The sequence below is a fragment of the Sciurus vulgaris genome (genome assembly GCF_902686455.1).
Source record: "Sciurus vulgaris genome assembly, chromosome: X".
Lineage (NCBI taxonomy): Eukaryota > Metazoa > Chordata > Mammalia > Rodentia > Sciuridae > Sciurus > Sciurus vulgaris.
In genome coordinates, this window is record NC_136471.1 from 125,326,606 (window position 1) to 125,353,754 (window position 27,149).

Here is a 27,149-nt window from a genome sequence, read left to right on the forward strand (position 1 = left end):
TGATAGTTATATGTAAGTGCCATGAGAGACTACGGAATGGATGGTGCTAGGCATGACTGTCTTCAGAGGGTGAGGAAATATAAAGGAGTTACAAGATAAGGATCATATCACAATCTTTGTACTCTCATAGTTTTTAGCAAAGTGTGGGTCTATAGTAAGCACATTCCATTAACACCTGATGAACCAATAAGGTGAACTGATGGCACTGTCCAGAGGAATGATGCCAGCAATGTGAGCTTTACACAAGACAAAAATCACAAGCATAATGTAATAAAAATTAGGAAATCTAAGAAAGAAAACAAGTCACTAGTAGTGGAGTAAAGCTAACTCATTAAGAGGTTTCATAAGATAAAATGTATCCCTAAAAAAGATATTATGTCAGCTTGGTGGTTGGGAAAATAATTCTGAGACATGGATTTATAGAATAGCATCATAGTAAAAGCTGGTCCTTGGGCTAGACAGCAGGGTTAGACTCACAGCCTTTCCTTGCCATGCATAGCACTGGGCAAGTTCCTAAAGTTCTCTGTGTCTTAGTTTACTTATCTGCAAAATGATGCAAGCAATAGAATTTATCACACAGGACTGTTATGAAGACTAAATGAGTTAGTATTTGTAAAGCACTTAGAAGAGCATCTGGCAAACAGCATGCTAAAAGTGCTTCATGAGTGAATTAAAAATCACAGAACCTCTATAGCTTATATACATTTAAAATCAATTTTGAAATGAATAAAAATAATTATTTACTATGCAAAAGTTCTATCTTCTTCCAGTTCAGAAGGCAGGATAAGGGTGATACTTGACCTTTTACTACAACAAACATGGAACTAAGACAAACAGGCTCTTTTGGACTTAGTCCACACTGGGGCACTTTAAAATAAGCATTTTAGCTGGGTGCAGTGCACAACTGTAATCCCAGCGACTCAGGAAGCTGAGTCTGGAGGATCACAAATTGGAGGTTAGACTAAGCAATTTAGCAAGACCCTGTCTCAAAATAAAAAACCAAAAGGGCTGGGGATGTAGCTCGGTGTTAAAGTGCACCTGGGTTCAATCCCCAGTACACAAAAATTAGTATTTTAGATTGATGTAGAAAAGATTTCACATTTAGAAAATAACTGGTAAGCACAGAGACTGGAAATTCTCATCAACTTTTGCTTAGCAGATCTATAGCTAATTTTTTGTGACATGCCGGGGATGATTTTTCTCCCTTGCCCTCCCTTCTCTATATCATTCATTTTCTAGCACTTCCCCAGAAACCTTTTCCAGATCACCTCTTCTACAAGAGCAGGCTGGGTAACTTACTAGCTATGAGAGTCGAAGCAGTTCGTTTCCATTCTCCAAACTCAACTTTCTCTTCCTTAAGAATATTACACAGTGAATTTCACCTTTACATATATCTATAATGCACTAATTTAAAAAAAAACTACAAATAAATAGAAGAGAGACGAGTAGAATAGAGGAAAGGGAATGTGGGGAGGGAAATGGGAAGTACTAAGACTGAATTGGAGCAAACTATATTCCATGCTTGTATAATTATGTCAAAATGAACCACAATATTGCATAAATATAATGCACAAACAAAAAATGACATGCAATGACAGATGTGAAAGCATGAGCACACAAGCATCAAAATTTAGAAGTTTTAGATACTCATAAGCCAGATAAAGTTTTATCAGGGGTCAAAACACAAAGTAGTAGGCCAGGCTGGGGGTTCTGAAGCATGCAGAGGCAGCTGGGAGCTCACATGCAGCAAAACAACAGGGATTAAGATGCCCCATATGAGGTGGAGGACTGGTACCAAGCTCATTCCCTGAAGCCAAAGGCTAAGGTGGTGCTTCACTACCTGTAAAGCTGAAATGGCAGAATGAAGCCTGTGACAGTGCTCAGAGGTGCCTACTTAGGAAAAGAACAGAAAGTATAACAGGCAGTCCCTGACTTACAAGGGTTCAACTTCGAAGACATAGCCAATACCCATTCTTTTTTCACTTTGAATATTCAATAAATTACATGACATATTCATCACTTATGATAAAATAAGCCTCGTGTTAGATGATTTTGCCAACTATAGGCTGATGTAAGTACTCTGAACGTGTTTAAGGTAGGCGAGGCTAAGTGCTGATGTTCAGCAGGTTAAGTGTATTAAATGCATTTTCAACTTACAGTGTTTTCAGTCTCCAGTGGGTCTACTGGACATAACCTCATAAGTCAAGGAGCATCTGTATAACATCACAAGCTGGTCCTGGGCTAAGCCAGCATCTGATGCCATCTTTGAGAACTCTGACATCCACACCAGATTGAAGTATTGGACCTCAAGGATAAGAAATGATTCTAGACTAAAGGGCATGGGGTATAGGGGTGTGGGGCTATGGGGTACAGCTGGTAGAGACAGCCACTGAACTGCTAGATAGGGAAAAGTCCAGAGAAATGAGAATACAATTTAAACCCCAACTCAATGATCATAAGCCCGCAATACAAACTTCCCAAAGCATGGAAGACAAAACCTAACACTAAGAAAAAAACCCTAAAAATTCACTCCCAATAAAAATGAAAATAGAACAAGTTGAAAATAACATCAAAATACATTAAGTATGTTTATAATCCTCAACATTAAATGTAGGGGATGAAACATGAAACAAAAATGGGACAACATGAAAGAAAAAGATTGACTCAAAAAATAATTGATTATAAAACCTAGAATCAAAGAATAGTGATAAAGATTTTTAAACAAGACAGAAAAATTTTGGCTAAACACAGTTATACAGAGAATCACTTGGAAGATGAAGATTTCATCCAGGGTTAGCACAGAATGATCAGAACACTAAAAAATGAAAGAACCATTACAAGTAAAAGATGTGTTGACAGACATAGAAATACATAGCCAATTGCAGTTCAAGAAGAAAAGAGAAGAAATTAGTAGAGAAACCAAACCCATAGAGACATGACTGAGAGTGCTCTAAAATTAAACATGATTTTCCAGATGGGAAATGTATACCAAGTGTCACCTGGAATAAATAAACTTAAATCTATGCCTAGACACATCACAGTGACATAAACAGAACATAAAAAATAAAGTATTGAAAGCCCCTGTAGAGAAAAAAAAAAGAATCACTCCAAATGAACCAAATAGATTGACAGTAGACTCCTCAGCAGCAGCAGCAGCAGTAATAGTAGTAATAAATGTCAGAAGAGGAGGAGGTTTAATACATTCAAAATGCTGAGGGAAATTAACTTTTAGTCTAGAAGTTGGTACAAAGCAAAATTACCTTCCTGTTGTTTTGGGTACTGGGAATTGAACCCAGAGGGGCTTTACCACTGAGCTACATCCCTAGCCCATTTTATCTATTATTTGAGACAGAATTGCTAAGGCTGGCCTCAAACTATGATCCTCCTACTTCAGCTTCCTGAGTTTGCTGGGATTAAAGGTGGGTGACACTGCACCAGGCTACAAAATTACCATTTAAGAGGGAGGGCAACAGAGTTTACCATCCAGAGAACATGGATGAAAAACAATTACTATATGACATATTTATCTGAATCTCACAACTGCTAGAGTCATCATAACTATGTTACTATATGCTGTTATATATGTCTTATCCCAATTTCTGAGAACATTTTCTCAAAAGTAGCTTCCAAAGATCATTTTATTCTGATGAAGCTTCAAATAACTTTTTTATTCTTATAATATCACAGGGCACTTTTTCCTAATCCTTAACTATAAGAGGATATTCTTAAAAGAAAACTGCATCGTTTCCATGCCCAAACAGCTAAACTTCTGCCAATTATTTGACGGTAGACAGTAGCTCTCTTTCTGTTATATCATCTCCAGGGTTTCAGTTGTACTTAGTATGCGTGAGCACTGAAAACTGGTCTAAGCATCTTTTCCCTTGATTGTGTTTTATGATTTTTTTCATCTATATTTAAAATAAGATCTTGGACAGGGGATGGAAGAGTTAGAGGGAATTGAAGTCAGTGGACCTTTATTAGTGACCTACATCCCATCCTTTCTATCTTTATTTTGAGACAAGGTCTTGCTGATTTGCTGAGGCTAGACTTGAACTTGCCATCTCCTGCCTCAGCCTCCTGAGTGGCTGGGATTACAAATGTGCATTAGCACGTCCGGCAAAAATTTCACAAGTTCAGAGCCTCACAACTGCCATTTGAGTTTAAGTAAGATATGATCTTTCCTTCCAAATATAACAAGTTAGCATCTAATAAAAAGTTGCATCTAAGAAGTTTGGCTTTGAAAAAGAGTAGCATGACCAGCATATTCCTACTGGGTTCCCCCTGGGCTTTAGCTCTGATTCTAGCCAGAAGGAAAAGTTAGATGAGAAATTAGCTGAGTGGATCACAGTGAATCTAGTTTCCTTTCAAGGCCATCTGGGTTCCTTCTTTCATGATAGTACACTCATGACTTTCTTATTGGCAGACTATTTCTTTCCCACAGTTCTGGCACCACTGGGACTAGAGGAGGTGGCCTGCTCCTCACTGCCACCTCCAGAACACTCAATATTCCCTCAAATTGGGCTTTCCAAATCTCTGGTACTTCCTCAAACACACCAAGATCTCATGCATATTTGTTTCAATGCATTTGATTTTTTACCCTACAGGAAATCTCTGTATCCCTCAGCCATCTAAAAAGAAAAAAAAAGAGTCTCTTGTTTCTTTAAAAGTCATTTCATTGATTACCCCACCCATCCCATGAGCCTTCTTGGTCTCTCTAAGTGTAATAGTATTAATACGATGCTTCTTCCACAGTGTCTATTATCTTAGTATTCATAACATTGCTAGTGAGGAGTACTTGCTATGAGTGGCATAAACAGGAAAATTCTGAGCACATTAGTTGAGAGGAAGCCCTAATTCATCAGATGTGGTGCCAATATAAAACTTAAAAGTTAATACTTTGTATCCCGCAAATCTTTTCTTTATTAAACATAATTACACTGAAGCCATGGTTCTATCACAATTGCCGTAAGAAATTTGGCATGAGATCAATGCTATTATAGGGATTTAGCTATGGAAGTACCAAATTGTCTCTTTACAGAGAATTGACCTACAGGACAAGCACAAACTCTGTAAATGGCATTTTTCTTTACACACAAACAGCTGATTAGTCTAACTCTCACTTTAACTCTGCTCCATATGAAAGTTTGCTGTAATTGCTTTTAGGTTTTTTATGCTATGAATTGGTCCTTAAAAAAAACACTTCTGAACTGAGCCAAAAGACCATGCTCTGGTTTCTAGTCTTTCCACAGGAAAGTGTGGAACAAAAAATGCCTGATTCTTTATTCACTTGGTCCTTCTTGCTCTTACCTAATAGCATGAAAAATAAAAGATCTGTTTTTTTTTTAATTTATTCCTTTCCCTAACTCTGGAGCCCCATTTGTATAACTTAATCCAGATGTTCATATCATAGTGGTACTTGGTATAAGCAGAATCCATCTAAACTGCAATTTATGCTGAAAACCTATACTTCATCTCTCTCACTTGATAAAAGTAGATACGTTTCTGTTATATGCAGATATATATGCAAATGTACAAACTCATTTATCTAACATACTTGGATACTGGAAGTATATCATGACTGATTAGCCACATAACTTTTTATAAAAAGTATTTTTCAGTTGTTGATGGACCTTTATTTAATTTATTTATATGTGCTGAGAATCGAACCCAGTGCCACACATGTGCTAGGCAAGTGCCCTACCACTGGGCCACAACCCCAGCCTCCCCACATAGCTTTTAAAATCATGTTCTCTGTAGGAAACAGAACATTTTTTCATTATTGCAAACTAGTCTTGCCCATTTATCAAGTTATGTAATATGAAATATTTAAATCCAAAAAATAATACATAAACTTTAGTTTAACCTCTTCCACAACTACTGATAAGTATAATGATTTTAGTTATACCAGGCTTCTTGGTTTCTCCCCTAAGTCTCCAGGTAATGGTACTACAGTCTAAGCCCCATGAAAATGTCTCTGTAGATAGAGATAATATAGGTATATTTCCAAAGTCAAGTTGATGGTCTGAATATAGCAAGTATTCAAAATATTTAACAGAGCAAAAGAAGAATTCAGAGTGTTTAAGTTCTCTATAATAAAATTTGCTGTGAGATGGCAAAAGTGACCTCATTAGAGAGTGAGAGAGAAGGAATGGAAAAGCAATGAAAGAAAGGGAACACACTGAAAACCGGAAAAATTTGAAATCCCAAGCTAATGTGCAGTAAACTTTAATGTTTAACTCTTCTAGAGAAGACTGTTGGTATAACATAAAACTTAACTTTAATCACATAATACAGAAATCAGGTGACCCATGAGAATGAAGTGGAAATGCTCTTAGCAACACCTTAAGGCTGGAGTTCTAGTAGTGTTTCCTAACCCCTAAGCCCTCAGGATAGTGATAGGTATTTTATAAATATAATGATGAATGGCCACACAAGCTACAAAATTGCTTTATCAAAATAGAACAGTTTTTTGTTGGTTTTGTTGTTGTTTTTTCTTTGTTTTTGCCACAGGACTTCAAAACCTTTAGTGGGCTTGTATACACTGTGAATCTCCCAAATGGAGGATAGAGGCAGCAGCGTACAAATTTGTCTTACCACAGAACCCTACTATCTTCCAGAGACTGCTGCTTCACAAGAACTTTGGGAAAGACTACGATATTCCACACAGGTGGTGAGATTCTTCTAGGGTCAATATTAGGAATTTGACATGCAAAAAGACTAAATACAATCATGTTCTTATTATCTAGGACTTCATGTACCGAATATATTTGTCCCACTTACAGTGAATGAAAGGGGGTAATGGGACAAGGGAAGTGGCCTAGAGATTTTCTGCCTCCATTTCTTACACACCTGTTCCTATAGTCTGAAATCTCCATACTTAGGCAGTTGAGCTAGAGACCTGGGTTGAGTGCTGGGCAATCTGGTGGACAAAGAAGCAACTCATCCATTGACAGGGACTTGAGAATTCCCAGTCCCCCTATCAGATCCTCAGTCACCATGCCCAAAAGCAGAAAGGAAGCCCACTTCAGGCTGCTCAGATGAGGACTTGCAATAGCAGCAGCACAGTTCAGGCCACTATTGTCATTCATGCAACAGGGAAGTTTGTTACAAAAGCGGTTTTGGATGGGTCTTCCACACATTCATCCAGGTGGCCCTCAAGTCTAGGTTGGAAACAAGTAGATGAACCCTCCCAGAATGCCTGTTAATTTTGTTGTGATCCAGTCTAAGTTTGCTGTTGGTGCAAAGCAAAAGCCTCAACTCATCTAGGTCTTTCATGGAGGATGTGGTGAAAGCCACAGTTACAAGAATAATGGTTCTGCTGTGTTGCTGTAGACAAAGATACTTAGACTCGACTGATGGAGAAAGGAAGGACCTAAAGACTTCAGTTTGGGAACTGGCTCTACTATTTACTAGCCACTCCACCTTGGTGATTTGCTTAACTCCTATGTGCTCCCATTCCCTCATTTGTTTAAAAGAAAAGGGATATTAGTACCTACTTCATAAGGTTTTTGTGAAGATTAAATTATACATTGAAAGTAGTTAGTATAATGCCTGGTCTGTAATAGATGCTCAATTAACATAACTAGTAATTTTGAATGAGCAAAAATTATGACCAAGAAAAGCCTTAGGGTAGAACTAAGATTTGGTACTAGAAAAACAGCAGACTTGATAACTACTTGTTAACTGATCAGTACCTCTTAAATCCAGTACTGCATTCTGAAAAAGGAGTTCTTGCTTGTTTATATGCAAGTCAAGAAGAACTGGGCTTTTTATTACCCTTCAAACTGAAGCAGGAAGTCAATACCTCACGGAATTTGCATCCTGTGGTTGAGTGGATGTTCAAAACCATCTAATTGTCTAAAGGAATGGTAAATGTTGAAAGTGGTTTCAGTGACTCAAGTCCTAAGAAGCACTATATGCAATGGTATGCTCTGAGCCACTACCCAGACCAGTGAAGTAGAAACTGGGACTGTCTGCAGAGAAATTTCCTAACATTTTCTGCCAAAAGTAGGAAAGGGTCATTAAAGATAGAAAGTGTCTTCAGCAGCAATTAGCAAAAGGAAAGATCTATAGCACAGTATACCACACTCCATGGATTTGCTGCTTGCTTCTCACTTTCAACTCCACAGAAAGTGTTGATGAATAAGGCCATAGTGGCACATGGAAATAAAGCAGAATTAATTTACAGGTGAAAGAGATTTTGTTGACACTTTCTCCCACTCCTACCATTTCAGCTTATTGTTCTGAAGGAAAATACCATACTAAAGAAAGCACTGTGGGCCAAAACCATAGCACAGACCTTGGGTTGATGACCATTTATTTTTAGTGTATGCAGAATAAACATAACTCCTAAAATGCTGATGAAAATATAATCACCCAGACTGCACATACTATACAAAACAACCACATCCTCCACCTCCAGTTGGAGAGACACCCCTTCTACTCTCTATGAAAACCACATGCAACTCTCAATAGCCAAGAATTAACTAGTACACATTTGCTTGCTGGCTTATTGAAGAAACTTTCCCTGTTCCATGTGAGGTTGGGCTGACCAGATGAAAACAAATTAAACCACCCTGCTCACTTCATCCAGATATTTTCCTGGGAATCTGATAGACCAGTTCTGTGGTGATCAACCCTTGCAAAGAAGCACACTAGTCGGAAAGTTGTGTACAATGAAACAGTTTACAGAAACCAAATCTGTTTCCTACCTGTGATGGACAAGGCCTTGGTGGGAGTGCAGGTGGTGGGGGCAACAATCCTGATTTAGTAGCTGAAAAGAAAAACACATATTGTTAAGGACCACCTGATTTAAAAAAAATTTTTAAAAAAACTCTTGTATTTAACTAGGAATAGCAATGGCATTTGTATTTAAAATCCCTCTAAAGGCTTAATTTTTTAAAAAGAGTGCATGCTATTTCTAATCCCTTTTTCATTTCCATCCTACCCCAAATATAAATATTTGCAAAGGTTGTTTGGTAAATACTTGGGTTTATTTTATGACTAAGACATTATAAAATGGTAAGAAAAGAACACCTTTTGATCAAAAGCCTGGAACTCAGCATGGGAAAGGTGGTTAATTCCTCATCATTCTGATGCTAATTATTTAGTTTCAAATAATCCAGGCCAAAGTCATAAAGAGTCTTCTTTTGGCTTCTCCCATATTTCTCTCTAGAAATCAGTCATTACTGCTGTTTAACTCAATGCATGGGCTGTCAAAAGGAAGGGAAAGGAAACCCAAATCAGACACCTCTGCCAACCTGTATATGTTCCTGTGATCAGATCTGCCTGCAGTGGGGGAAGCCAAAAGTGATGACCTGAAATGACTGATAGGCTTATTTGAAAGATCTCAATTTCTTTCTCTCCCTGATCATTATTATCAGGAATAACAAAGTCTGTTTCTAAAATAATCTGGTCACGTTTGAAGGATATTTTAAAAGAAAGTTGCAGCATAACATGTTTTTAATTTTATGAGATACAGAGAATATTTGAGTTAAGTGAAGAACATCTGAAATAAACTTAACAATGCAAGTAAATAGCTACTAGAGAATTATAAATAAAGCTCATAATCACACACAGGAAATAAGTTTAGGATCACATACTGGCAAGTTAAAAACCATATTCTTTACAAACTCCTTAGAAAACCCTATGTATATATATAACTATATGTAGTTTATTCAAAAATCTATAATATGTGTACTAATATTTGGACAAGCTTCTGTGCCTTAAACATTAAATAACAGCAACATACCAAGAACATGAATTTTTTGAAAATAATGATTGATTTGACCTAGCTGGATCAGACAAGCTAGAAGTTGGAGTTTGGTGCTTTCCACCAATGTAACTCAGAGTAATATTACAGAGCTGCTCATTCTGAGCCAGTGCATGGATACGATACAGCCATGTGGGCTCCTACAACTTCTCTCAATCTGTCTTTCATTAAAATTTTTAAAACACATCAGTAGGTCAAAACACTAGAGGGTGAACAGCCAATAATAACAAGGTAACCAGCAGAAGAGAATGCTGAAAGCCTTCAGGAATTATCCATCTCAGGGTCTGTACTCTAAAAGTTATCACAGATTGGGCTTTTAAATTACCAGTTACTTCAAAAACAAAACAAATAAATAAGCAAAATATGCATGCTTCTAAGAGAAAGGCCACAAAATTGCATAAGAATAAAGTGTGGTAAAACAACATTTTATTAATGACTACCATGAAATAAGTAATTTAGTTAAATTGACTTCTTCTTGCAACCAAGATGGAGATAGATCAGATTTACTCGCCTATTTGAAACAACAAAAAAAAAGAGAACCATATGAAAAATGTTTTCAAGATACTAGAACAAAACATATACAAAAAGAGTTTTCAAAACACCAGAAAATCAGGCAACAAAGATGGTGATCACTGAGAGATAGGAAACAAACAAGGTAAGTCATGTAACCGTCCCTGCCCACTACCTTGAGAGTTACTAGAAACAGGACCTATATCCAGATTCAGATCTAATTATGCTCATTTTTTACAATTAATTTTTAAAAATTTTTACTATTATTTTTTTGTTAAAAAAGGATGTGTGGGTCTATTTCTGAATACACTTTGGGATAAAATCATATCACCAAATCACCATTTATTAGGTTCATTAGAAATTGCCCCAACTATGTCCCAGTGGCTCAGGAGGCTTAGGAGGATTGCGAGTTCAAAGCCAGCCTAAGCAAAAGTGAGGCTCTAAGAAACTCAGTGAGACTCTGTCTCTAAATAAAATACAAAACAGAGCTAGGGATGTGGCTCAATGGTCAAGTGCTACTGAGTTCAATTCCTGGTACCAAAAAAGAAAAAAAAAAGTTGCCCCAACTATAAAGGAAAGGTAAGATAAAACTCAATTTAAGACCATTTAAAATGGAACCCTGTCTCAGTTTCTCATGAAGTTTCAGAAACAAAACAGTATCACAGGCTGTTGTCCATTGTTCATTCTGAATCTTTTAAGAGTTAATATTGATTATTTTCCTCATTAAGTTCTAAGAGGATTGGGGGGTCGTCAAAATATTATACCACAAATATTAACAAAAGCTTTGTTTCCTCTTTTTGGTACCTTCACCACTTTTTTCTGATCTTACATACTTACCTAGAAGATCTACTATTAAGCTAAATTAAAATGGTAATAATGGGCATGCTTATCTTTGCCGGATTGCAAAAGTAAACATTCACTAGTTCACCATAAACTATAGTATTTGCTATATAGATTTATTGTAGGTGTGCTTTAAAATATGAAAATTTCTATTTATTCTTATTTTGAGATTTTTTTTCATGATAATTTCACATTAAATTTTAACCAAAGATGCAACTCCGTCCTTTGTGAATATGGTATGATGTTTTTTCTTATAATTTGTTAATATGGTGAATTGCATTATGGATTTTCCAATATCTAAGCATTCTTATAGGCCTGGGATAATCTAAATTGTGCAGGTTTTTTACATCAGCTACATTTACTGGATGTAGGATTGTTACAATATTTTGTTTAGGATTTTTGCAACTATATTCATGAGTGACAATGACTATCATGATTTTCCTTTCTCATATGGCTTTAGTTATGCTTGACTCAGCTGGAAAGCATTCCCATTATTGGTACTCTGAAATATATTATACAACATTGGAACGTTTTTTCTGAATACCAGGTAAAAACATGCCAATAAAGTCATCTGGAATGAAATTTTCTTTAAATAAGATTTTTGGTTAATAATTCCATTTCTTTGACTGTTATAGGACTATTTAGACTTTCTAGTTTTTAAGTCGATTCTGATAAATTATACTTACCTGGACATTTTTCATTGTTCCTAAATTTTCAAACTTATTATCATGATGGTTTTCATACCCCCTTCTTATGATATTAATCTTTGCATATGTAATTATCTTTTCCAGCTGTCATAATTCTACTTTTCCTTCATTCCTGGCATATATCAGCTATGTTACTCTTTTTAAAAACCCAACTTAAAATTTTTTGAGCCTCTATATTGCATATATGCTTTGTTTCATTAATCTTCCCATTTATGTCCTTTGGGCTTGTCTTCATCAATGTCTACCTTTTTTTCTTTTCTAATACAAGGATTTAAGGTTATAAATTTTAAGTACCTCTTTATTAAAATTTCATAAGATTTTACATGTGATATTATCATTTGGTGCTAAAACTTCCTAATTTCCACTATTATTTCTTTTCCAACATTACCTTCTGTCTTAAGTATATCCTTTAAAGGTTTTTTTTTAATTGAGAGTCTATTAGTACCAAACTTATTGAAATAACTACTTTCTCCCAGCACACTGAAGGCAGCATTTCAGTTTTTTGACTTCCATTAATGTTGTTGAGAAGTCAGCTTTCATTCAACCTACTGTTCTTTGTTAGTAAATGTCTTCTTTCCATTTGCTTTTAAGATCTTCTCTTTGTTTTGGTACTCTAAAATATTAAACTTTATCGTGTTTCTGTACAAGCACTACTTCATCATCTTCTTTTTTCATCACCTGTCTGAGCTTCTTTGGAATTTCTGAATCATGTGGCATCTCCATTAACTTTGGTAAGTTCTTAGTATCTCTTTGAACATTGACTTTCTACCATTTTCTCTCACCTCTCCTTCAGGAGTTCTTTGTCTAAGTATTCTGTGTTCTGGATAATATTCTATGATATTGTCCAATTAATCAAACTCCTCTTTAGGTGTACTTAATATCCTGTTAGTTCAGTCTTTGAGTGTCTACTACATTTTTTTTTTCTGTTCTAGAAGGACTATTTGGTCTTTTTTTCAAATAGTTGTTTCATTTTTAAAATGAACTTGATCATTTTCATCATCTCCTGTTCTTTTAACATATTAAACATTTATGTAATCCCCGTATCTAAGGGCTTTGTATTTTCTATTATTTATTGCTTCTGCTGACTCTTCCTCATTGTGTTCACTTCCTAGTGTGACTGGCAACCTTTAACAATTAATTCATATTCCTTGGAACTTTACCTATAACGATACTTAAGGTCTGGGTGGAAAGGCATTCCCTGCTCTTTCTTGCTTCTTCCAGAAACCTGACATTAGAGACAACCTGAAATTACTTTATACTAAAATCTTGGATTGATACCATGTAGAATTCATAACCTCTGCTATCTGACTTGTGAGTGTGTGAAATGTGAAATGACTTTTGAGCATAGATAGATCAAATACATGAAACTAAATGCACCCTTACTAACATAACAGTTAAGGAATTTTTTTCAAGTGCTTGTTTTAGTCAGTTTTGCATCACTGTGACCAAAAGACCTCGCATGAACAACTTACAGAAGGTAAAGTTTATTTTAGCTCACATTTTCAGAGGTTCAGTTCACAGTCAACCTACTCCATTGCCCTGGGCCCAAGATGAGGTGGACATCATGGAGGAAGGGCAGGATAGAGGAAAGCAACTCAGGACATGGCAACCAGGAAAGAGAGATAGAGATCTACTCAGCAAGGACAAAATATAAACCCTAAGGGCATATGAGAGTGCTCTTGTTTAAATTTGGAACTGAGAACATAGATGAGTGATGGATAGATGCCTGAGCAGGTCTGCAAAAATCAAAAAATACCACAGAAGTCTCCCCAATTCTCAAGGATCGGTGCCAAACTCCTCTGGAAGTAGGAATAAGCTGAAGAAAGTAATGAAAAGCAAAGTGGTCATGCCCTACCCCTGCTTAATCTGATAACTCAGAAAACAACAAACATTTTTGAACTTTCACAAGAGGTACAGGACTATATTTCATCTCATTAAAAAAAAACAACTGAAGCAATTTAGAGGCAGTTAGATCCTAAAATCTCCTTCCACATTCTGCACAGTTTGGGCATGTTTCCCACTCCAATAAAATGCTAGATCTAATTTTCTTTTCCAGGGAGGACACCAGCCCCAGATGAAGCCACAGAGGCCCCACTGAAAACAGAGGGATTCAGTAAATGTATGCACTAAGGATGCTGAGACTCTGCCAGCCCTCTTCCTTTCTGCCTCCAAGCTATTACATCCAAAGATTGAAAGAATATATTCCAAGAAATCAGATCAGCCAAGAGAGATCTGAAGATACTGACATCAAGGTATCTCCAACAAAATGTCCCAGTCACATCATCATTCTACCATGAAACCCACATGTGGCAAGTACCACCCATTTGTTCATATACTCCAATTGGCCTGCTACCTCCCATTCTTAAATATAAGCAAATGATTAAGTATTAGCAGATATCACAGAAAATGTTCTAACCTAAGGCAGAGATAAATAAAAATAGAAAAAAGTAACCAGAAATAAATAGACTAGACCTATGCTAGAGAAAACTTGAAAGTGCTTATTATCATTCAGTTTATTTCAGAAATACCTGATCACTAATATGTACCAGCCACTGTTTGAGGTGATGTGAAAATGGGGCAAGGGGACCAGATAAAAAGCTCTATTTTTATGAAGTGTATACTCTACTGAGAAGATAGATAATGGGGTGAGGGTAAGAGGTGAAATTTTAAAGGGTCATCAGAGAAAGTGTTAAAATACATTGTTCAGAAAGATGAGATATCAGGAAAATATCGAAGCATTCAGAAAATGAAAAAGAGTAAATGGAAATTTAAAATATGATAGCATAAAGAGAACATGCAATAAAAAGCTTCAAAAATGATCTGAGGAGATTTGCTAGAAAATAGGGTAATGTCCAAATAAAAGATCCACAAAGAGAGCTAGAAAACAGCAAAAAAAAAAAAAAAAAAAAAAAAAAAAAATCAATTAAGTGGTTCAATAAAATTTCCCAGAAATAAAGAATATGAATTTCTAAGTTAAAAGAGTATCAAGGACAATGAAAGAAAACTGACCCATTACAAGGCACATCATCATGAAAATAATGGAGTTAGAAGATTTTACAAGTTTTCAGTAAGGAATGAGAGAGGAAGGCAGGCCACATCCAAAGGATTAAAAGTTCAAATAGTTTTTGAATTCTTATACATTACTAGAAGCTAGAATTCACTCCATCAAAATTCTGAAAAAAGTTGGGCATGGTGGCACACGCCTGTAATCCCAGAGGCTCAGGAGTCTGAGGCAGGAGGATCGTGAATTCAAAGTCAGTCTCAGCAAAAGCAAGGCACTAAGCAACTAACTCAGTGAGACCTATCTATAAATAAAATGCAAAAAAATGACTGGGGATGTGGCTTAGTGGCCAAATGCAGCTGAGTTCAATCCCTGGCACCCCCAAAATACATTTTCTGAAAAAAAAATTATTTCTCACTGATGAGTATATGCCCAGATTACCAGCCTTGAATAACAGAATAATTAAAGATATTTTTAGATATTTTCAAGATATTTAACTCTCACATTAAACTCCATGAATGTATCATTTCCAAGGAAGCTACTATACAATTTACTCCACCAAAACAAGAAAGTAAACCAAGAAAGAGTAAGGTAAGTGATACAGAATGAATCAAAATAAAAATTTTTAAAAAAGGAAAATGGTTGAAAGAGGAGGGAATCCTTGGATGTCAATGTGTAGATATCCCATGATGAAAACTGTGTACCAGACATTGAAGACAGTAAGTTTAGGTTTCTTTAAAAAAATGAAACTGATAGAATACCTGAAGTGTTCAAATTTCATAAAAGAAGCTCTAGAAAACTGGGAGAGTCTGTGGTTAAATCAGGGGCAAATACATTGAAACAAAAAAAATAAAACAAGTTATTATTCACTCCAGGACAAATAAAATCCTATACAAGAAATAGAATTTACTATATGGCTTATATATATTGCCATAATAATATAAATACTAAAATATTAATATGATATAGCTATAATGGGGAACAGAGAGAAGACAGTGGATGATAACAAACTGAAAAGACAGTAAGAGGTTATACAAATATGTTATTTAGAAATATGAGGGTAATACCAAAATAATCAACAAAAAAATCTCGCAGTAGAGCATGCTCTTCTAAGTCTTTGGGATATATCAATGGTCATGGAGGAACTTCAGACTTCAGTTTGTCCTCTCAGTTCAGCATGGAACCCTGGACCTTCCCTTTACCATGTCAGGATATTTGCTATGGTTACTTTTCCAGCTTCTTCCCTCTCCTTCCAGAAATCATTACCACTAACCTTCAGTGAAGAGAAAGCAAAAATATTCACTCATTTCACTTCACTTCACTTCACTCCAGATCTAGGATCTGAGTGAGAAGTATCAAGATTTGTTCATTCACACACATGGTTTCTGCAGGGAAGCTAGTACAGTGGGGACTGTGCCCACAGCCTCTGATTCACCCTCAGTTGTCATTCTTCCTCACAGGCAAAATAGCATGTGCCTTTCCCTCTTTGGTTGCTGCTGAAAAATCCCTTCCTAATGTTTATGATTATCTGTTCATTTCTTTTAATGGTAGGAGATATTAACCCAACCTTCCTGCTACCATTTTTTTCTAATTCATCTTTTTTTTCTCCCATAGCACCTAAACAACTGTCTCATATTTAGCAGGGATGCACACAGTGGCTGAACAACTAGAAATGAATTTAGGGGGAAAGTCTTATATTTTCAGTCCATTCTTCACTTAAAATTGAATTCAAATATTTTATTCAATCAAAAGTAAAAGTACAAGTACACCTTCACATAAAATGAATCAACAAATATTTTGACTGAATAATATGTGACAAAAAATGCCAATGTACCTGTTAATAGTAACAGCTGGAAGGGAAAATAAAAGAGAGGAAATGCTCTTTCTACACAAATAGTATTATAATCAGGAAGCAATTGCAGGTTTCTCTATACAGTTAATAAGGTAGGACACCAGATATCAGCAAGCCTTTGTCAAGGCAAAAAATTTTTATAAATGTAATCAGGAGAAAAATAATAAATACCCAAATTCTGAACACCAGTTTAGAAGTTCAGTAAAGAATTTGCAATTTAACACTAGATTCAGAAGACACAGTAATAATTCTCAGTGTTTAAAATTTCTCAAGCTTATTGAAAAATGTGCACTTGATGCACTGGATCTCAACTTTCTTGGTATTGTCATCCAAAACGCTAATCTTTAACATTTTTTATTCTCTTACTTCATTATGCTTAGAAATTTCCAGGCAAAATATTATTCATAGATATTACTGTTTACTAATTTCCTTCAGATTTTTACAAAGTCTCAAATCAATGACTAAATGAAAACGTGTTCCAACTTCTGAGTAAAAATAAGGCAAAAGATCTGGCAATGGAAAGCTTCAGGAACAGAAAGTCAATTCTTTAGGAGAGTGAAACTTGGAATAATTTCAGCTATGGTAAGGGGCTCCTAACCCCACTAACTGGGAGTATTTTATGAATAAGATAAAATCATTTGAATACCAAAGAAAAAAATTCAAAAAATGGAAAATGTTGAAAGGAGCCTGCCAGTGCGACCTACATTTTTAAGTATCAATCCAGTAGAGAGTTAGTCATATGCAAAGTTTCAAGGATTTCATCAGCAAGGATCATTCCTCTTCTTGGCAAGTTCATAAAAACAGCTATTCCCTTGTAATAGAAATTATTCATTCTTTCTTATTTCTAATCACAAAAGTATGCATGACCTTATACCTACTGCTGATCACTCAGTCATATGCAGCGATGCATATGTCATACACACGTGTGTATTCAGCAGAAGTTTTAAAAGGAGTACCTTTTCAACCATAGCTACCTCTGTCCCCTGATGATCACTTCCACACACATACCCAAAGCACAAGCCTACTAAATTCTCTATGGAACAGAACAAATTTTTTTCATCGGTTGAAAAAGATGAACTTACACATGCCTTGTTCAATAAGGATAATATTAATGACTGAATTTAAAAAATTAATCAAAGTGAATTCAATTCTTTCACTTTACAGATAGGAAAATTAATGCCTAGAGAAATAAAATGGCATCACTAAGGTCATAAGGCTACAATGGAGCAGTAATCAGTTTCATGTTTTGAGCCTACAGGACGGCAGTGGTAAAGAGACAAAAAGTGTAGTGAGGTGGGGGGGTAAACAGCTAGAAAGGGGGAAATCTGTATTCAATGAACAAGCATTATAGAAGACCTCAAAGCAAGAAAGCCCTGAAACTTCAAGGAACTAAAAGGATGCTTCCAAATATAATACAAATCACAAATGCAACTAAATAAGATGCTATACACTCAAAAAATATGCCACTATAGCAAATATTTAGGCACAGAGTCATATGATCATCTCTTCACAAGACTGCATGACTCCCCTACCTTAAAAAATAAACTAAGGTTAATGGAACAGAATGGAGAGATCAAAAATAAACCCATATGTGTGTGTGTGTGTGTGTGTGTGTGTGTGTGTAGTCAAATGATTCTCAACAATGTTTCTAAAACAATTCAATAGGAAAAGGAGAGTATTTTTTTTGACAAGTGGTGCTGGGAAAAACTGGATATCTCATACAAAAGACCCTTACCTTACACCTCAGCATAAATTAAACCAATATGGATTAGAGGTCTAACAAGTAAGAGGGATACTGCTGAGGTGCTGACAATGTTCTAAAACTGGATTATGAAGTCAGGTGTACAATTTAATAAATTTAATAAAAATCACTGAATTGTATACTAAAAATGGGTAAACTTTTTAATTTATAAATTATACCTCAGTAAAGTATAAGCTAAGGGTAGAAAAAAGTATAATGGGTGGGTGGGAATATACACAAAACAAGAAAAGTCATCATTGATAAACACTAAAATGGAAGTTCAGTGTATTATCCCCTTTAGTCCTCCTATATTTTACATTTTTATAACTTAATTTTTGATAATTGAAAAAGAAAAAAGAAATAGATATAGTTGTAAGAGGTCCAAGTATTTATAAAGGCAAAACTTGCTTTCCTAGTGTTGTGGTTTGGATGAAGTATCCCCCCAAAAGCTCCTGTGTTAATACAGGAGGTAAAATGATTACATTATTAGAGCTATGACCAAATTGGTTCATCCTATTTTGAACGAACCAAGTAGGTATAACTATAAGTGGATGGGATATGGCTAGAGGAAGTAGGTCATGGTGGGGGGGGGCAATGCCTTTGGGGGTTCATATTTTTGTCACTGGCACTTTGCATTCTCTCTGCTTCCCAGGTGTCTTGAGCTGAACAGCTTTTCCTCCACCATGCCCTTCCACCATGTTGTTTCAGCTAACCTCAGGCCCAGAGCAATGGAGTAGGTTAACCAAGGACTGAAACCTCTGAAACCGTGAGCCCATATAAACTTTTCCTCCTCTAAGATGTTCTTGTTCACATTCTGGTTACAGCAAGGAAAAGTTGATTAACACACCTATCTACCTGAAATGCCTCGGGGAAATTTGCCAACCTTTCAAATCACAAAGATATTACAGAGTTTCTTACACATGGAGGGTACCATATTTATTCTTTAATGTATCTTTTTACTTTAGATATAAATTAGGGTTATTACCTGTGGAAAAATAATAAGGTATGTCCCTCAAATTAAATTAATAGATATTGTACCAAAACCGCTGCAACAGAGATCTGAAGAAAGATTTCCCATCTTCAAAGGACTCTGATAGAGAACAAACAATTACATCTTCTGGATCTAAATCTCCTAATCCATAATAAGTGAGAGTTGGTCAAGTAACATTTACATTCTCTTTTAGCACTGTCACTCTTAATTTATTTTCTGGTATTTACCAATAATTCCCTTTTTCTGTACCATGGGATATACAATAAGACTTAACTAGGTCCCAGGTAGAGACACAGGCACGATTTAGCAACAAAAATGCATGAGATTTAATCTTGGTCAAAGGTAGGTCTCTGGTTTCATTTCTCATATTACATTTACATAAATTCATTTCTTCTGAACATTTTGCTCTTAAATTCCTTGAACTGGTTAAAATCACTAGTTGTGCATCTCTGTGTATTTTAAGATCAAACTAAAATTTAAAGAAGTAAACATATCTTTTACCCAGGAGACATTTTCATTATAGTTGAGTAATGGAGGGAGGGAGGGAAGGAGGAAGGAAAAGAGAGAAATGCAATCTGGAAAAATATTCTATCATCATGGAACTGTCTTTTCTACTAGGAATTTTTAAAATATGACATATAGTCGAACCAATTGCTGAGTCTTAAACATTTCAAAATGAGCTTGTGATGACAACTACTCCATACCAAAGTTCCTTGCTCACTCCACAACCTTTGCAATCTGGATTAACCCTACCACTCCTACGGGAACATTCTCCTAAGACTTCCTAAATCCTTATAAATGCCCTTCTTTCAATCTCCATTTTTCTTGGCCAGTCAACAGAGTTGAATCTTCTGGTCTCCATTTTCTTTTTTACTTTTTTTTTTGTGTGTGGTGCTGGGGATTGAACCCAGGACCTTGTGCTTGCAAGGTAAGCACTCTATCAACTGAGCTATATCTCCAGCCCTCCATTTTCTTTTTATAATACATTCTTCCCCGGATATGCCAGGCCATGGTACTACATCCTTTACTAAATTCATGTATTCACATAGTTTCAGGTTCAGACCCACTAGGAATCTGGCATTTATGTAGAAGGTCTTAAAGAGTTTTGAGTATGGAGGAGCCATATCCATATTCCTCTTGGACTTTCTCCATAGTGCCAAGTACCAGGTAAATGCTCATTAAATACTGGTGGAATGGATAGCACATCTTTCTTAATCGCCATCAATGAAGTCTATTTCAGTTTTTATATAATTCTATAAACTTAGATGAATATAAGGAATTCACTGATATACTGAGAATTGTTTTTTTTTATTGTAAACAAATGGGATACATGTTGTTTCTCTGTTTGTACATGGCGTAAAGGCATACCATTTGTGTAATCATAAATTTACATAGAGTAATGTTGTTTGATTCATTCTGTTATTTTTTCCCTTCCCCCCACCCCTCCCACCCCTCTTTTCCCTCTATACAGTACTTCCTTCCTCCATACTTGCCCCCTCCCTAACCCTAACTGTAACCCTAACACTAACCCTTCCCTCCCCCCCATTATGTGTCATCCTCCACTTATTAGCGATATCATTCGTCCTTTGGCTTTTTGAGATTGGCTTACCTCACTTAGCATGATATTCTCCAATTTCATCCATTTGCCTGCAAATGCCATAATTTTATCATTCTTTATGGCTGAGTAATATTCCATTGTATATATATACCACAGTTTCTTTATCCACTCATCAATTGAAGGGCATCTAGGTTGGTTCCACAGTCTGGCTATTGTGAATTGAGCAGCTATGAACATTGATGTGGCTGTATCTCTGTAGTATGCTGATTTTAAGTCCTTTGGGTATAGGCCAAGGAGTGGGATAGCTGGGTCAAATGGAGGGTCCATTCCAAGTTTTCTAAGGAATCTCCACACTGCTTTCCAGAGTGGCTGCACTAATTTGCAGCCCCACCAGCAGTGTATGAGTGTACCTTTCTCCCCACATCCTCGCCAACACCTGTTGTTGCTCGTATTCTTGATAATCGCCATTCTAATTGGGGTGAGATGGAATCTTAGGGTGGTTTTGATTTGCATTTCTCTTATTACTAGAGATGTTGAGCATTTTTCCATATGTTTGTTGATTGCTTGTAGATCTTCTTCTGTGAAGTGTCTATTCATTTCCTTAGCCCATTTGTTGACTGGACTATTTGAATTCTTGGAGTAGAGTTTTTTGAGTTCTTTATAGATTCTGGAGATTAGTGCTCTATCTGAAGTATGATTGGCAAAGATATTCTCCCACTCTGTAGGCTCTTTCTTCGCATTGCTGATAGTTTCCTTTGCTGAGAGAAAGCTTTTTAGTTTGAATCTATCCCAGTGGTTGATTCTAGCTTTTATTTCTTGTGCTATGGGAGTCCTGTTAAGGAAGTCTGGTCCTAGACCAACAAGGTGAAGATTTGGACCTACTTTTTCTTCTATAATCTGCAGGGTCTCTGGTCTGATTCCAAGGTCCTTAATCCATTTTGAGTTTAGTTTCATGCATGGTGAGAGATATGGGTTTAGTTTCATTCTGTTGCATATGGATTTCCAATTCTCCCAGCACCATTTGTTGAAGAGGCTATCTTTTCTCCATTGCATATTTTTGGCCCCTTTGTCTAGTATGAGAAAATTGTATTTATTTGGGTTTGTGTCCGTGTCCTCTATTCTGTACCATTGATCTACCTTTCTATTTTGGTACCAATACCATGCCGTTTTTGTTACTATTGCTTTGTAATAGAGTTGAAGATCTGGTATTGCAATACCCCCTGTTTCACTCTTCCTGCTAAGGATTGCTTTAGCTATTCTGGGTTTCTTATTCTTCCAGATGAATTTCATAATTGCCTGCTCTATTTCTGTAAGGTACGTCATTGGGATTTTAATTGGAATTGCATTGAATTTGTATAGCACTTTAGGTAGTATGGCCATTTTGACAATATTAATTCTTCCTATCCAAGAACATGGAAGATCTTTCCATCTTCTAAGGTGTTCTTTAATTTCTTTCTTTAGTGTTGTATAGTTCTCATTGTAGAGGTCTTTCACCTCTTTTGTGAGATTGATTCCCAAGTATTTTATTTTTTTCGAGGCTATTGGGAATGGGGTAGTTTTCCTAATTATTCTTTCCGAAGATTCATCACTTATGTATAAAAATGCGTTGGATTTATGGGCATTGATCTTGTAACCTGCTACTTTACTGAATTCACTTATGAGTTCTAAGAGTTTTCTGGTGGAATTTCCAGGTTCCTCTAAATATATAATCATGTCATCAGCGAACAGGGATAGTTTGAGTTCTTCTTTTCCAATTCGTATCCCTTTAATTTCTTTGGTTTGTCTAATTGCTCTGGCCAGAGTCTCAAGAACGACGTTGAATAGAAGTGGTGAAAGAGGGCATCCCTGCCTTGGTCCAGTTTTTAGGGGGAATGCTTTCAGTTTTTCACCATTTAGAATGATATTAGCCATGGGCTTAGCATAAATGGCCTTTACAATGTTAAGGAATGTTCCCACTATCCCTATTTTTTCTAGTGTTTTGAGCATGAAGGGGTGCTGTATTTTATCAAATGCTTTTTCTGCATCTATTGAAATAATCATGTGATTCTTGACTTTAAGTCTATTAATATGGTGAATTACGTTTATTGATTTCCTGATGTTGAACCAACCTTGCATCCCTGGAATTATGTTGTTTTATGGTCCCTGTCACTTCATAAGTTTTCTAGTAGTCACAGCTAAATGCCCAATAACAGGAAAATAGTTAAATGAACCATGATCACAATTAATAAAGGTCAAACAAATAGAGTATCACCATTTTGAAACTACCATTGAACTAGTGGATTTAAGCAGCAGTTTGCTGGAAACAGCTCGCACCACCTTGTAAAAGCCACCTGTGTGTATTTGTTCCCAGTTCTACATTCAGTGACATATCACTAAGAGTGAAATTAGCATTGCAGGAGTATTTACAACATGAACATTGGCAAGTGGCTTATTGGGTTTTTTCCTACTACAGGTTCAAATTTTATTTTAAAAGCATGTATATATATATATATACACATAGATGTATAATCTGTTGTACTTGCTTCATTTATATTTACATATATACCTAATGTGGCATAGTGCAAAGTCTTTGGAGCCAATTTGGTTTTGTGCATGGCCCTTATCAGTTACATCAATTTGCAAAAATATTTAATTTCTCTGGACATCATTTTCCTGAGCTACCAGGTCTGGCACAAAATAGAGGTTAGTTCTCCCTTTGTGTCATTTCCAAGTTAGGGTGCTGACTTGAGCCAGTGTTCCAGGCCTTGGTGGGTACAGCCATGGCAAATGCCTGATTGTTAAACATTTACCAGCATATCACTAGATGTAGGCAATGATGATCAGTAGCTGATAAAACCATTATCTGAAATGTTGTTGGGGATCTTTATCCTAACATATGGATTAGGCTAGTACTACATGAGCTCGCTAATCAAGTGAACAATTTCCAAAGAAAGCACTAAAACATCAGGAATCTATCTCATAATGTAATATCAGCAGGAAGTACACAGCATCATTAGAAGCATTATTCTCAAATATCTAATCTGATTCTAATCAAGCTTAGACATACCTACTAATTTATAGGAAATACAGTAGATGGAAGAACAACCAAACAGAAAGTAGAAAAATTACAGGATGGATGATTTTATTATGTATGAATGAATAAGTAAATGGATGGATGAATGAATGTAAAGGGAGAAAAAAGATTAAGAGAGGAACTTATTAATTAAAAGAGACAAGATGTCAAAACAAGTACAGTGAGCATATAGCCCTTGTTTGAATTCTAATTTGAACAAGCCATTACAAAAACACATACACTTGAGACAAATCAAGGAGTCTGAACACTGGCTAAATATTAGATGATATTAGGTAACTACTGTTAAGTTTATTATGTATGATAAAGGAATAGTGGTTAAGGGTTTTTTTAAGCTTTGTCTATTACGGATATATATGAAGCATTTGTATATGGAATTATATATCTAGAATTTGCTTAAAAATAAACTGGAGAGGGAGTTTTCTTTTTTCTTTTAAAAAGGTTTCATTTACTTTATTTTTCTTGTATAAAAACCCTATGTTGTAGCCACAGCTGGAGCCTGAGTAATCTGTAGAGAGACTATGATACGGGTTTTCACAAGATGGTCGGTGAATTCCTGGTGGGGAGACTTGGTGAACACAGTCTCTTTCCAGAGATCGGGAGTCAAATAACTGTAAGTCTTGGAGATGGCATCAAAGGTGGCCCTAGCAAAATTGCCCAAGGTGGCAGTGCAGCCCCTGGCAGAAGTGTAGCAGTCATCAGTACAGCCATCAGCAGCAGCTTCTTGGGCACAAGGGCTGAGACAATGCCAGTACCTCTGGGGGCAGGGATGAGCTGCACCAGCACAGAACCACAACGTCCAGTCACCTTGCAAGGGACAGTGTGGGGTTTGTCAGTCTTGTTTCCCCAGTAACCTCTCCACACAGGAACAATGGAGAGATTGACCAGGATGACGGGCCGTTGGATAGCAGTGGCTACCTCCTTGGAGCACTTAACTCCCAGTCTAACATGACCATTGTAGTCCCTGATAGCTACAAATGCCTCTACTTCATGTACAGAGAAACAAGTTGTACCCCATTTGTTTACAATAAAAAAATTTTAAAAATAACACTTCTAGGAATAAATGTAAGAAAAGTATAAGATTTAAAAATGAAAAGACATTCTGTGTTCAGTGACTGAAAGGCTTAATATTATTAAAACAGAAATATTGGGCTGGGGAGATAACTCAGCTGGTAGAGTGCTTGCCTCGCAATCACAAGGCCCTGAGTTTGATCCCCGGTATCGCAAAAAAAAAAAAGAAAAAAAATATATTAACCAAACTTGATCTACAGATTCAATGCAATCCCTACCAAAATTCCACCTGGATTTTTTTTTGGCAGAAATTGACAAGCTGATCATAAATTTCATATGGAAATGAAAGAGAATCAAAATAATCTTTAAAATAATAAGGTATAAGGACTCATACTTCCTGATTTCAAAATTTACTACAAATTTGTAATTATCAAGACCCTGTGGTACTGACATAAGGTCAGAAGGCATAGAATTGAGAGTCCAGAAATATCCCTCCTATTTAAAATCAATTGACTTTCAACAATAGTGCCATGAAAATTAAGTGGGGAATCAATAGTCTTTTCTACTGGCACAACTGTATATCCATATGCAGGGAGAAATAGAAATGGACTCCTGTCTTCAAACCATATAGGAAATTTAGTTCAAAATGGACTGTAGATCTAAATGTAAGACCTAAAACTGTAAAACTTTTAGAAGAAAAAAAGGAGTAAATGTTTCTAATCTTGTGTTAGGCAATCATTTAGTACCTGTGACACCAAAAGCACAAGCAAAAACAAAATATGTTAACTGGAGCTTATCAAATTGTAAAATATTGTAATTCAAAGGATGCCATCAAAAAGGTAAAAGGACAGCCTACAGAATGAGAAAAAATACATGTAAATCATATATATGAAAAAGAATTTGCATTTAAAATATGCAAAAACCCTTTACAAATCAACAATAACAAGACAAATAACCCAATTTAAATGAGTAAAGATTTGAACAAACAGTTCTCAAAAGATGACATAAATATGACCAAGAAGCATATGAAAAGATGTTCAACATCACTGGAAAATGCAAATCAAAACCATAAAACAATACTATTTTATATCTACCAAGATGACAAAAATAAAAAAGATAATATTTCAAGGATGTAAAGAAACTGGAACCCTTACATATTGTTAGGAGATGGTAAATTTGTGTAGCTGCTTTGGAAAATCGTTTGGTATATATTCAAAATGTTCAACAGAGAGTTACTCTATAAAGCAAAAATTCCGCTCCTGTATATATACCCAAGAGAAAGGAAAATATGTTTGCATAAAACTTGGACATAAAAGTACATCACAGAAGTATTTAAAATAGTCAAAAAGTGGAAACAACTCAAATATCCATCAACAGATAAAAAGTAAAACAAAATGTGGTATACCCTTTCAATGGGAGACTATTCAGTCACAAAAGGAATGAAGTACTGATTCATGCTACATCATGGATGAACCTTGAAAACATCATGTTCAATGAAAGAAGCCAGTCAGAAAAAAATCACACATTGTATGAGTCTATTACTTTACCCAGAACTGGCAAATTCCCAGTAACATTAAGTAGGTTCATGACTGCAAGGACTAGCAGGGAATGGGGAATGACTGCTAATAGATATAGGATATTTCTGGGGGAGTGATGAAAATGTTCTGAAATTAGATAGTGCTAATGGTCCATACGATTATACTAAAAACCACTGAATTGTACACTTTTTAAAAGGGTAGTTTTTATAGTGTATGGATTATGTCTCTAAAAAGCTTTCATTAAAAAATAAAATAAAACTGCCCAGACTGCGAGATTGAACCTTTGAATGAATGTGCACTGTGGACCCGTAAGTTTGGATGTAGGGCAGGAATCCCATAATCCTATGAAATTTTTAAATCCTGATAGATTTTAAAAAGGAGAAACAAGTAGCTCTCACAGGAATGATACATAGGAATATAGCATGCAGAGCTGTGTGGCCAAACTCATCATTTAGAGTACTTGAACAGTAAGTTTGGTCTTGAGAACATCTCTTACTCCCAAGATGTTTACTTATTTCTCATGTTACAGAGAGAAATAATATTCATTTGTAGGAAACC

The 27,149-nt window shown here is 35.9% G+C and overlaps 1 protein-coding gene and 1 pseudogene across 8 annotated transcripts in view; both read right to left on the reverse strand.

The window, feature by feature from the left end:
- Positions 1–27,149, reverse strand: part of REPS2 (RALBP1 associated Eps domain containing 2) — a 214,054-nt gene that overhangs the window by 40,622 nt on the left and 146,283 nt on the right. For all 7 annotated transcript variants that reach the window (XM_079123178.1, XM_079123176.1, XM_079123177.1 and 4 more), the window contains one exon: positions 8,712–8,773. In XM_079123178.1, coding sequence (XP_078979304.1) covers positions 8,712–8,773 — 62 coding nt within the window. The remainder of the gene's footprint in view (positions 1–8,711; positions 8,774–27,149) is intronic.
- LOC306651158 (small ribosomal subunit protein uS5-like) lies at positions 18,361–26,640 on the reverse strand (annotated as a pseudogene). The gene is made up of 3 exons (XR_013766790.1): positions 26,601–26,640; positions 23,081–25,028; positions 18,361–20,697 (listed from the first exon to the last, which is right to left on the reverse strand). The product of XR_013766790.1 is annotated as a small ribosomal subunit protein uS5-like (transcript).